Genomic DNA, 11,962 nt, shown 5'->3' on the forward strand with positions numbered 1-11,962 from the left:
ATTAACTCAATCTCTGTTAATTCTATACAAGAACTTTTGTACATGTATGAAAGAAATAATCGTAAACTGGTTTGTAAACTGGTTTCACACTCAGTGTTGCTGGAAGTCAGTTGTAGTTTCTGTGTTTCTCTTTTTTCTGTTCTTGTTTCTCTGTCCTTCAGTGATTCTGCTTATCAGGTGTTCATCAGTGTCTCAATTCACTCACTTCTTTTCATTCAAGTGGACTATATTAGTGAACTAATGTAGGGAATAGTGAATGAGGGTATAGGGTGTGATTGTGAAAACAGCCTCTGAGTGTCGATTTTGAGCGCTGTTAATTCACAGTATATTCCTGTAGGCTAGTTTTGTTTTCTACGGTATATTACTGTTTTAATGGAAAATGTTATGATATTGTCCTTTTTTTACAGCAAGGGTTAACAGTGTGTGTTTGTTGTAGGGATGGGTATCGTTAAGGTTTTAACGGTATTACTCTTACCGATACTCCTTATTGATCCGGTACTTTAACGGTATTCTTATCGGTTCTTTTTATTATATTAAAAAAAAGGAAAAAAATAATTTAGAACATAATTAATATTGCTTTAAATTTTGAAATGTAAAATAAATATCTATAACAAAAGAAAAAGCAATGCTTTAACAAAACAAATAAAACATGCATGTTATGCAGAAGGGTGCAGGCTTTTGTGCTTTTGTGCAAAAAAAAAGTATACAATAAAACAAATATACAAATTATATACCCAGTGCTTTAATTTCAGTAATGTCTGACATTACTGTTCATGAGTAATATGGGCTAAAAAGACATCTAATAAAGTCAGATGTAAAATAACACTGCATAGTTTATCATAGATAGGTTAAAGCTTATAAAAGCCAAAATTATTCATTCAAGAGCTGCGACTGATTTTCTCTTTGCCTTTTGTTGTTTGATTCACATTAATGGAGCAATCGTCTGCAGGTTTATTAGACTGCTGCCTCTTTAAGACCAAATGCAGATCTAATCATTAAGCCAATATTTTCTCCCAACTATTTACGCTCATTTAAGACATAAACTGTATTTAAGTGAATAAACTGTTTAAGTGAATCTCCAAGACGGCCATTTTGACATATTTTTGTGTATATTTGATCGTTTAGATGCGCACATGAAGCCCAAAATATACGTTGCTTGTCTCGTTGCGGTGTGTTTCGGAGCGCATTTGGAACAGCGTCTATTGCTCAATTTTTGTACTTTTAATAGCCTTTTATTATCAAACGTGTCCCGCAGTTTAGCAACAGTATAGACTACATTTTACAACAATCACCGATCATGCAGATTCTGAAGTTACGTTTGGGTTTTAGGGAGAAATGACAGCGCACCGCTGTGAAGGGAAGGAAGCTGCGCTGGAGAGAATGCGGCTTTAGTTTGTAATGGTTATACATCAAATATCTTTTTTATAATCATTGGAAGCCAAAATCTAAATCTAAAATAAAATCTAAAATAAAATGAGTTTAATATCAAAGATCTAAAGTGTAGCCTAACCGTTTGAATGTTTAGTTCTGTCCTCATCATCACTCATTAAGCTGTTGTGCGCGCCGTCGCTCCACGTGAATGTGATCGCTCTCTCTCTCTCTCTCTTTAGCAAAAATGCATCACAGTCAAATAGTTCAATATTATTATATATAGAAGTGGCTGGCGAGATTAAATTTGCAAGATAATAATTTCTTAATAGCAATAGCACTTTCTCAATTTCTACAGTACCGACAGCAGAACCGATAACGTCCGAGCTTATCGATCCAGCGGTATTTCAAAATTCAGCACCGGGGCCCGTTTAATACCGGGTTTCGGTACCCATCCCTAGTTTGTTGTCAATTTAATTATTAAAAACTGCCATTATTTTATATGAAAAAGTTAATAATTGTATTTTATTGAAAATATTTTAGTTTATTTTGTATCTTTTTTTTTTTTAGATCAGAAAACATGTTACTGTAATCTTTCATATGTTCATGTTACCCCTCATGTACCTATGGGGCATGTTGTCACATTTCATTTCCATTTTTTGGGGGTAAATCAAGAAAAAAAGTATAAACTCTATTATGAAACAAAACCACATAACTATAGCCTACTAGACGTGTGAAATGAATGAGGGAAAAAGTAAATACTCTGAACCCCAAGTAGGTTTAGTGAAAATGTTGTACCCCACTCTCCCTCTATACCCTCTCAGTTCCACTTGCATGAACTGGATTTAGAAAAAAAGCTTTTTGGTATGTGGCACCCAGACCAGAAAAAAAAAGGAGAAACACAAGAACTACAACTGATTTCCAGCCACAGCCTTAGATGAAATCAACTGAAGAAAAAAAGACAAATCTCTCAAGATCTCAACCGAGGAGGATTAAACAATTTTATAAACAACATTACCAGCTTCACTTATAACTAACCAGGTTGACCTTATTTCTGTCATACATCTACAAAAGTTCTTATTAAGAATTAGCAGAGGTTTAGATGTTGATGTTTTATTGAAAATGATAGTTGGTTTGATACCACCATTAAGGAGATCAGTGCTTTAGTTGGGCTCTTAATTAGATTTTTTAACATTAGTTTTTCTCTGGCTGGTGTATCTGTTTGTTATAGCAAGAGCAGCAAGAGAAATCGTGATCAAATGATGTTGGCCTCTTGTTGATGATACAGCTGTCATACTCATCGCATGAGTGGCCTTATTTGCTGATCTCTTGAGAATAATTGATTTTAGTTACTCTGTGACTGTGACTAAAATGAGATCCAGCAGTGTTTTAACTAGACAAACTGAATAATAAATAAAAAAACTTGTCCAAAATTTTTGCGCTCCTGTTTAAAAACACATTGTACACAAAACACTTTTAAACTCCTGCAAGGTTTAGACACAAACAGACATCAAGATTCACAGCATGAATCTCATCAATGGTGACATGCTTCATGCCGCAATGTATTCTGGGTGCATCATAGAGAGCAGTCCGGAAAAACAGCAAGAGAGCAGTCCGGAAAAACAGCAAGAGAGCAGTCCGGAAAAACAGCAAAAGAGCAGTCCGGAAAAACAGCAAGAGAGCAGTCCGGAAAAACAGCAAGAGAGCAGTCCGGAAAAACAGCAAGAGAGCAGTCCGGAAAAACAGCAAGAGAGCAGTCCGGAAAATGGAACACAAAATGGACATTCCAGTAATTTTTTGCTACAGAAGTGGAAGAATGGTGTAAACTTGTTAAATCATCTAAATCAACAACATCTAGGCCTATGTTAGACCCTATACGACTACAAGTACTGAGTAAGATGCTTCCAGAAGTCATATCAGGGGTCATCAATAGCAGACAGAGAGACTTAATTACAACGCTACCTTGTCATTACATCTGGCGGTCCAGCAAATACAATTAGCCAATTAGTAATACAAATGCCTCCGACCTTTTTAAATAAACAAGTTTAGACGAGATGTTTTTTTTTCTTCAAAATTTAGCATTATTAATCAGCATGTCAAGAGCGTTTCATAATAAACAATGATATAATTAGGAAAATTATTTGTAGAAAGCAAGGAAAGACAACTAAAACTTTGAAATCAACTAGTTAATTAGTTAATTTCGAATCTCCCTTTTAAGTCAGGCTACTAGAAAAGGCATCCTCACAATAAGATATTTCATTATGAGATCTTTGTGTATAGATATGTTATTTAACTCATTTAATTCCTCCAGTTACATGAGAAAAAAATAGGTTGAAGGGTGTAAAATGATATTTGACACTATTGTCAACTATCAAAGTGATGATCTTGAATTCATGTGAACATTTTACAAAAAGCCACATGAGCAGTTTTAATCACAGTTTGCCCTTTATTATATGTCTCAAAACACTAAAAAGGAAAGCAATTAAAACGTGTCAAATGCAGCTGCCATATTTACAATTGCTAGGACTCTATCCTAAAGTCATTTATGTTTTCATATGGCACACAGTTCTCCTAACCAACTTTCAAAATGCACTAAAACCATCAAAACACGTCTCAAATCAAGTCATTCTTCCATTACACTATAGCAGGGCCTTATTTTAACGATCTGAAATGCAAGTATCAAACGAGAAACACTTTGTGGGTGGATATCGGGTGCTGTTGCTATTATACCGGCGGGATAAATGACTAAAATGTGTTGGTCTGAAGTAGCTTCATTATTCATAGGTGTGGTTTTGGCGTAACGTGAAATAAACCAACCAGAGCGACATCTCACATTCCCTTTAAGGGCAGGCGCGCTTGTTCCATGGCGGATTGCTATTATAACGACAGATTTGCCATGCAGGCGCACGCCAGGAGCGGTTCACATCCGAGGAGACCGACGTTCTGGTCAGGGCCGTAAAAGACAGAAAAGTAACATTGTATGGGGATGCACGCTTTTGGAGTGTGCAATCAGACGCCTGATTGGGCGTTTATGAATACTTTGGCTTGCCATAAAAGTCCGCTGTGCGTCGGGTGCAAAATAGGAATGATATGCGTCGGTGTACAAAGTCAATTGCGCTGGGTGCAAGATAGGGCCCGCAAAGTTTCTCACCCAACAAACACTGTTTTCTTTTGTAAAATTTCTTTGATACATTTCATGGTCCATATATTACAGTATACACAATTTGTCCTCAGTTTCCCCCTTTTGTATAAATGATGATGAGTGTTTGCATCTAATAATTTTGATAGCCTTTATTTTTTTTAGATTTGGAATATTTTCAATATGGTATTATACTTTTGTATTATGTTAGGATTTAACAGATTTGAAAAGAGAGTATGTAAACATTCAAATTGGCCTGTTCATTAATGAGAAAATAGTTTATGTAATTTGAAAGATCTTCCCATTGAATGCATTTTGTGCTAAAGCAATGATAAATGATCCACAGTTTAGCCTGTTGTGCTCACTGTGTGAAAAGATTTTAAAAAACAAATGGTCTCAGTATTGAGAAACTGGTCCTATAGTGATTGTAGGTTCTTTGCTCTTGATCATACATTTCATGATCACAGGACACAAACATGTAGGTGGTGTCACAAACTTTGTATATTACAAAACAATGTAAAAATTAAATTATACTTTTTATATTTATTCTTGATTTATGATGCTCTTACATAACTGCATTTTATTAGAAAAAAAGTACAATATTTTTACAATAAAATATTGCAACTTTATAATGGGTCTTATTCAGCAACTGATACATTTTTAACTGACTGATTTATAGTTCCCCACCGTAACAATTGTGACCAAGAATAATTCTCATGCTTTCACTAACTTAAAATATTTAAAAGGCATGCAGTTTGTTTCTTCATGAGTTTGTAAATATATAAATACAAATATGTATAAATATGTCTGCTCACTTTGCTGTGAACAATGTAGTAGTAATCAATTCCCCATCATGCTGAAATATCTGGTTGTAAAGCTCTTATAAGACGATACAAATATTTATGGTTAATATTGCCTTTGTATCCAACAAATGAATATTTAGCTTGATCGTTTAAAAAAAAAATACAACAAAAATGACAATCTTTCATTTTTTAATCTTAAATTTTATTGAATGGACTATTTATGTCTGATGAGTTAAGGAAAGGTAAGGAAACACACTTTTTAATATTATGCATTTTGCAAAACAGTCTTGAGTAGCTCAAATGCAAATTACTGAATACATGGAAAATCCTAAAGCGTATGGCTACTTCTAAAATTATGAAAAATATAGTTTTCCATTTTTATCCAGAAAGGAAACCTATTCACATATACCTTATTTCCTAAAGAGTGAAGGAAAGAGTGTAAAGAATTGCGAATATATTCTCATTCAGTGTCCATCACTTGAACAGATTCATCCACAACATCCAGTGGTAATGGAATAACTGTTTGTGTGAGCACAGCAGTAGTGCCTGGCTTGTATCTGTAGGTACCCTCCCTGGTGATTTAGAAGAAAGAGAGAACATGTTTTTGAATGTTAAGAGATTTTATGAATAAATATGTGCAGTAAACTCAGAAGGTTATTAAAAGAGGATTGATCAGGATGAGAGTTGATTAGGGGTATATTCCAGAAAGCAGGTCGTGCATAAGTTTACGTGGTAAATATATATACAAGTAAATATATAGCAATATATAGTATTATAATGAAACCTTAACATTCGGTTTCATTAAAAATGTCTACAAATTTATTGTCTTTATAAATCCTGACAGTGTTTTTTTTAACCCCAAAAATCCGGCCCTATGTTTACTAAAAAATGACATAGAATAGTTCACAAGTAAGTGAATAGAGAGAGAGTGCTGCAGGGATGACATTTTGTAGGCCAAAACCCAGAAATGAGTTCTGACCGTCCTGAAGTCAATAGATTTTTAAAGGTTTTTTTTTTTTTTTTTTTTTTTTTGCCAGAAATAAGGTCTGTGGCTAGGGTTAGGGATTAGAGTTATCATTGCAATTTTTTAAAAAGTTTTTACTTGTCTTGAAAAAGGCGTTGCTAACAAGTGGCTTTGTGAATGGGACTACAAAGGTTGTCAGGGACATTAAATGTCATCACACTGTACTGGAAAAATCATCTACTCGCTAGTTGGAAGTTGTCAATTTGTTGGAAGCTAGTGATGGTGAAGCTGAGGTCCTGCGATGTGGTGTAGTTTGTTTATAGCCTTCTGACAATTGTATTTATAGGCTTCAGATTTAAAAGTTGTTAATTTGTGAAGATTATCATGATGAACAAAAAGTGTAAGAATCTTCTTTTTTTTTTTTTTTTTCACAGAGCTTATTTTCTGCAATAATACAAAAAAGCCAATGAAAACATCCTATTGAGTTTTTGTTGAGGGAACCAGGGTGATGCTAACTTCTGGGTTGGCCAACAAAAATAATAATCACTGCAGAGCTCTATACTAGGATGTACCTTCCTGTATGAGTGTGTTCACAGTGAACATATTCTTGAGTTGACTGAACTTACTTCTGGCCGTGTTTTGGAACCGATAACTGAGTAAGAAATGTAATCAACCAAGAGTTCGGAGTAACCCTGCTTTCTGGAAAACCCAGGAAAATGGATACATTGAAACAAATTCTCATTTTAAAATGCTGAAGAATTAATGTTACTGCATTCTTCCACATTACACTTCCACATTCATCTTACCTCAGTCCTTTCTGAACAGGCTGGTCATATCCCCTCAGATAATCCACAGCTTTCTCTGTGATCACACATAGGTCTACATTGCTGCCAGAACCAAGGTCACAGAAGATGCCTGCAGTGATGGCATCTCTCACCAGCTGCTTTCCTTCCTCTAGCTTTACATTTCCCAAGCGTTTATGTAGGTGTGGAATTGACAAGAACAAATACAGAACGTGTGTTTGGGAAGTGGGATTCAACAATAAAGATTACATTGAGGGTAAAAATAAATGTCAGATTGAATTTGGTAAAAGTAAGATCAAACATGCTTGCTTGACACACGAGAATGATTGAGGTTCATTCATTGAGCTTCTGCAGGGACCAATGAGGTCTGTTCTCCAGCATCAAGCAACTTCCCCTTTGAAGGGCCCTCAGGGGTCCGTAGACCCCTAGTTAAAATGCAAATGTAACTACAATAACAGCATATACAATACCATGTTGGAAAATATCAATAAGAATGTCTTAACAGTTGTCTGACCTCCATATTTGGCTTGTAACGATCTTCAAATACAGAAATGGCAGCAGCTGCTCCAGACCCTGTAATATATAGTTTGATAAATAAGTGCAGAAAAAACATGTTTGATTGTGTTCATTCAAATAAAGGGGATAAAGTACCCATGGTAAGGAAAGGAAGCTTATCATAGGAACCATGAGGGTAGACGCTATAGAGCTGTGGGCCGTTAATATCCACACCTCCCACAATTAGAGAAGAACCAATGTGCCCCTGATACCTACAAAAAAAAAATGGGAAACAGTCAGCCCTAGTCCTGGACCTGGATAATATATATTTAAATAGCTCTTTAAGATAAACTAATATTATCAGTTAACTAGTGAGCAATATCTTAAATAAAGAAAGAATGATGTATTTTGATGTATCAATCACTTTGCCTTAATCACTTAAATCAAATTGAACGACTATGACACTTTCACCTGAACAGCATCTGTTTGAGCTGTCGGGTCACCATGGCCACAAGAGGAGGTCGTCCTGTGCTCAGCGAATGCAGTTCTACATTTGAAGACATCATCTGAGTAGTGACCTCAGCATCAGCAGCAACACCTGCACCACAACAGCTATTGTGGTAAGAAGAACCAAAGAAAAAGAAAACAATAAAAACAGGCACTATAAAATTTAGTTTAGATAGAGACTTGAACTATGATGATGAGCAACCAAAAGATTCACTCACTAGATTTTGGGAGCTATGTAGTGGATTTTCATGCAGTTTTTATCAGCTACGACCATATCATCCGTGGCTCTGGTGTCTGCACCTAAAATCACTCCATCCTAAAATAGAATCCATTTATTTTTTGGTTTATTATAACTAATTATACTACAGGGCCGTTGAATGCTTGATTCTGATTGGTTGACGAACGTTCTAAGGTGTGCATTATTTTCAGGGAAACGCATGGCTAAAGTAGTTCCAGGCAGGTCTTGACCGCATTACAGCTCCATATCACTTCGCGTAGTTAACGGTAATAACGGAAAATAGGATACAATTCATAACAATAAAAAGCATTTAGCGCATGCGCTTGATCTGCAATTTTCAATGTCTAGCTTCACAATCAATAGAAACATGCAGTTTAATTTTAATAAATAAAGTATATAGTCCTGTCTATATTATAATCAATAGAAAATTAAACTGAATATAGGCTAAATAAATGGATAGTCCTGCAGTACGGATTTTTATTGCAGATAATAATAAATAAATTATTATGTATAGGCCCACTTGTTAAAAGGGCTTTGTGTTTAATTTATTTGGCTATAGTCTACTGTCATCTGTCAATGAAAAAAAAAAAAAAAAAGAATGAACGAATTAATTAAAACGAATTAAATTAATAAATAAATAATAATACTGACGCACATGCTTTTCTGTCTCATTATTCCAACATCTCTCTCTAATAACTGCATAAAGCCGGGGACACACTTTAAGGCCGGTTATGAATGTAATTTGATACTTATGACTGAAAATAACCAAACGCGCGTTCAGCGGAATTAGCAACGGAGGAATTGGATTAGATGCGTAAGAAATTAGTCCTACATACAAGAGCGTTTTAATGACAAAAACTTTACAAACGTCTTGAAATACATAATCTGAACAATGTTTCGAGGTGTGGTAACTGTAGTATAAGCGGAATAATTGACTTAAGGCCGTTGAATTATTAGAAAAATAATGCACACCCGAGGTGAACGGCCACTCCGCTTCGCGACCGCATTACCACCTCGGGTGTGCATTATTTTTCTAATAATTCAACGGCCTTAAGTCAATTATTCCTTACATATTACATACCATCATATTAATTTAATATAGCTAAGTTTATTTGCAATTACTTGAATTACAATATAGACTTAAATGATATGGAAATGAATTACAACATAGACTTAAATTATAAATATTTAATCAGTAATTAACAACACAAATCATGCTTTTGCGGTGTCAAAACAGACTTTGAATATCAGGCCGGCAATGGTGGTGCCAGTCTTCCTGGCGTTTGGTGCACTGTAACCCTTCTCTGATAAATTTGCTTCCAGAACAGCATTTCTATAAATGAATAAACAAACAGATACAATACAATTAAAAAATATGGCATTATTAAGTTAGGCCTACTTTTTGTTACTATTATGTTGTTTAGGAGTAGGCCATGTTTACTCATTCATGTGTCAAAACACTTTGATGTTTTGCAATCGTTTTGGCTTCGTCAGCATATTAGCGCTTGGCAATCAATGTAAATTGTAGTAATGTCTTGATCATATTATTTATTGTTTACGTCTTGATCATGTTGTTATAGATGTCTCACCTGCGTGTGTTCTCAAAAGAGAATCCTCCGGTCGGCGTCTTTGTCGATGTGTGCAGCATCTTTCACCTGCACACTGTATAATATGTAAAGTATAGCTCTAACACTCAGCTTTGGGTAAAGCTCTTTCTGATCACCGCTTTTGAACGTTTACTCGCTTCAGCTTTACACAAAGAGTCGGTGCGTCGGCACTTTTAACGCCCCAAACTGCAGAAGTTCCTTCTTTCACTTTCACTTCTGACACATGATCGCTTCTCTAGGCCATTCAGTCGAATGAAGCAGTTACTCTAACCGAACGGTTAGGGGTTAGGCCTATTTGTGCATACAAATAGGTAAGTCTATTTTCTTGTAAAAAAGTTTTATTCTATTATTGATCTATTTAATCTGGCCAATTTACAGTTTTTCTCAATTGTTTACACACAAATTCTGGTACTTGAGACACAATGACCACAACATGTAACTCATTCACCAACCCCCTGAGCCAATTCTGCTAAACTACAAGCACAATTCCTGCTTTACACTCAGATTGCAGATCTAAAACACACTTTTTTCAAAACACTACACACAATTCTCTGCTTTTGGCACAATTTTCATGCAGAAAATCTCTTGTTTTCACAAGGAACACACTGCCATTCAGATACACACACACTGACTCTTCACATGGGCAAACACCCGTCACACAGTTTTACAATTAGCAATCAGAGCTTTAGCGTGAAAGGGCCACAGGTGAGCTCTTCAATGGGGCAATGGATGCCAACATTGGAATTTTTTTTTTTTTTTTTTTTTTTACTGTAACTGTATACAGTAAATTCTTCTGTTGCTTTGTATGTAGACCACTGTATGTACAACTTTGTGTTGGTTGGGATGTACACTGTGTACATTGTTTTTGTGGGAAAAATAAAATATATTTGTTACCGTGTATTTGTGTGTTCTGAGTATAAAAACAATATTCTCAAATATTTAACAACACACTTATGTACTGTCTGTAGAAAGTGTAACACTGAACAAAAAAAAGGCCTAAGTCATTGTGATGAATGGAGAAGAAGTGTTTTCCATTCATCATAGTGTTTTACATTGAGCACATCAGTGTTCAACTGGTTCTTATAAAAGTCTATTCATATGATGGTTTGTGTGTGTCATTTGAGAAGAAATAACATTGTTTTGAATGTAAAGTTTCATTTTGCAGGAGAATTGAGGGGTTTTGCCCATTGTGTGTGTGTGTTTGGATTTGTGTGTAGAGTTCTGAGAATATGAGGCATGCTTTCAGAAAATGTGTGTAAACAATCGGGAAAAACTGTAATATAACAATATCCTAACTGTATCATCCCTTAAGTATGCATATAATAATGCAGCCAATACACATAATTGACAACAACTGAAACATCACACTACAATATAACAGAAAGTTAAAGAAATGCTCATCCCAGTATTAAGATTTTTTATTTTTATTAAAGACATATTGAAAGGATATCTAACTGGTAGGCAGAGTTATTTCATGCTTGGGTTGGATTTTGCCATTTCAGAATAGATATGGTTTTCTTCTTAAATGTGTTTGGCTATTGCAGCTCTTATATATAAAAGAAAAGTAATGACCACTAGTATAGAGTGTGTGTTACAGGAGTAACAATAACTATCAGATTATCACTATGGGCCAGTTGTTCAAAACATTTAATCTGGATCAAAATTATCCGGATTTGGAAATCCCATTTTTTCTTGTTCAGGATCAGGTAATCCGTCTTACTTTTATGCCGGTTTTTCAAAGCAACATTGGACTGGATCACCCTGATCCAGATACACAGTTTTCAAGATTACCAAATCCGGATTACCAGTGCTCTAAATGGGACAACATATCACATTGTGGGCGACCAGCGATGTGAAGAACAGGTAGAAGAGCCAACATGGGGTCACTGTAAGTGTTTCTTATTTAGAGACAAGACACAGAAATAACATAAACATCCACTTCCATTCATAATTTCTTTTATGACCCCTCATCTGAGCCACAACAAATAAAACACACATATATACATTAACAAATACATTGTGGATATTTTGAAAACAT

At 35.2% G+C, this 11,962-nt stretch overlaps 1 protein-coding gene across 1 annotated transcript; it reads right to left on the minus strand.

The window, feature by feature from the left end:
• Nucleotides 1-5,502: 5,502 nt before the first annotated feature.
• Nucleotides 5,503-10,168, minus strand: LOC307173196 (proteasome subunit beta type-7-like). Its single transcript, XM_079896126.1, has 8 exons — nucleotides 9,907-10,168; nucleotides 9,557-9,650; nucleotides 8,298-8,395; nucleotides 8,044-8,184; nucleotides 7,729-7,844; nucleotides 7,592-7,650; nucleotides 7,081-7,232; nucleotides 5,503-5,882 (listed from the first exon to the last, which is right to left on the minus strand). The coding sequence occupies exons 1-8, from the start codon at nucleotides 9,963-9,965 to the stop codon at nucleotides 5,771-5,773; spliced, it is 831 nt and encodes a 276-aa protein (XP_079752252.1). The 5' UTR covers nucleotides 9,966-10,168; the 3' UTR covers nucleotides 5,503-5,770.
• Between the last annotated feature and the right edge of the window lie 1,794 nt (nucleotides 10,169-11,962).

This window comes from Squalius cephalus (genome assembly GCF_949319135.1).
Source record: "Squalius cephalus genome assembly, chromosome: 1".
Lineage (NCBI taxonomy): Eukaryota > Metazoa > Chordata > Actinopteri > Cypriniformes > Leuciscidae > Squalius > Squalius cephalus.

Excerpts from the sequence above, each read along its gene's own strand:
- LOC307173196 (XM_079896126.1), bottom strand. The coding sequence starts at position 9,965 with ATGCTGCACACATCGACAAAGACGCCGACCGGAGGATTCTCTTTTGAG. Across the intron at positions 7,651-7,728 it reads GCTTCCTTTCCTTACCATGG|GGTCTGGAGCAGCTGCTGCC; the intron begins GTACTTTATCCC and ends TATATATTACAG. Across the intron at positions 7,233-7,591 it reads GTTACAAGCCAAATATGGAG|CTAGAGGAAGGAAAGCAGCT; the intron begins GTCAGACAACTG and ends GGAAATGTAAAG.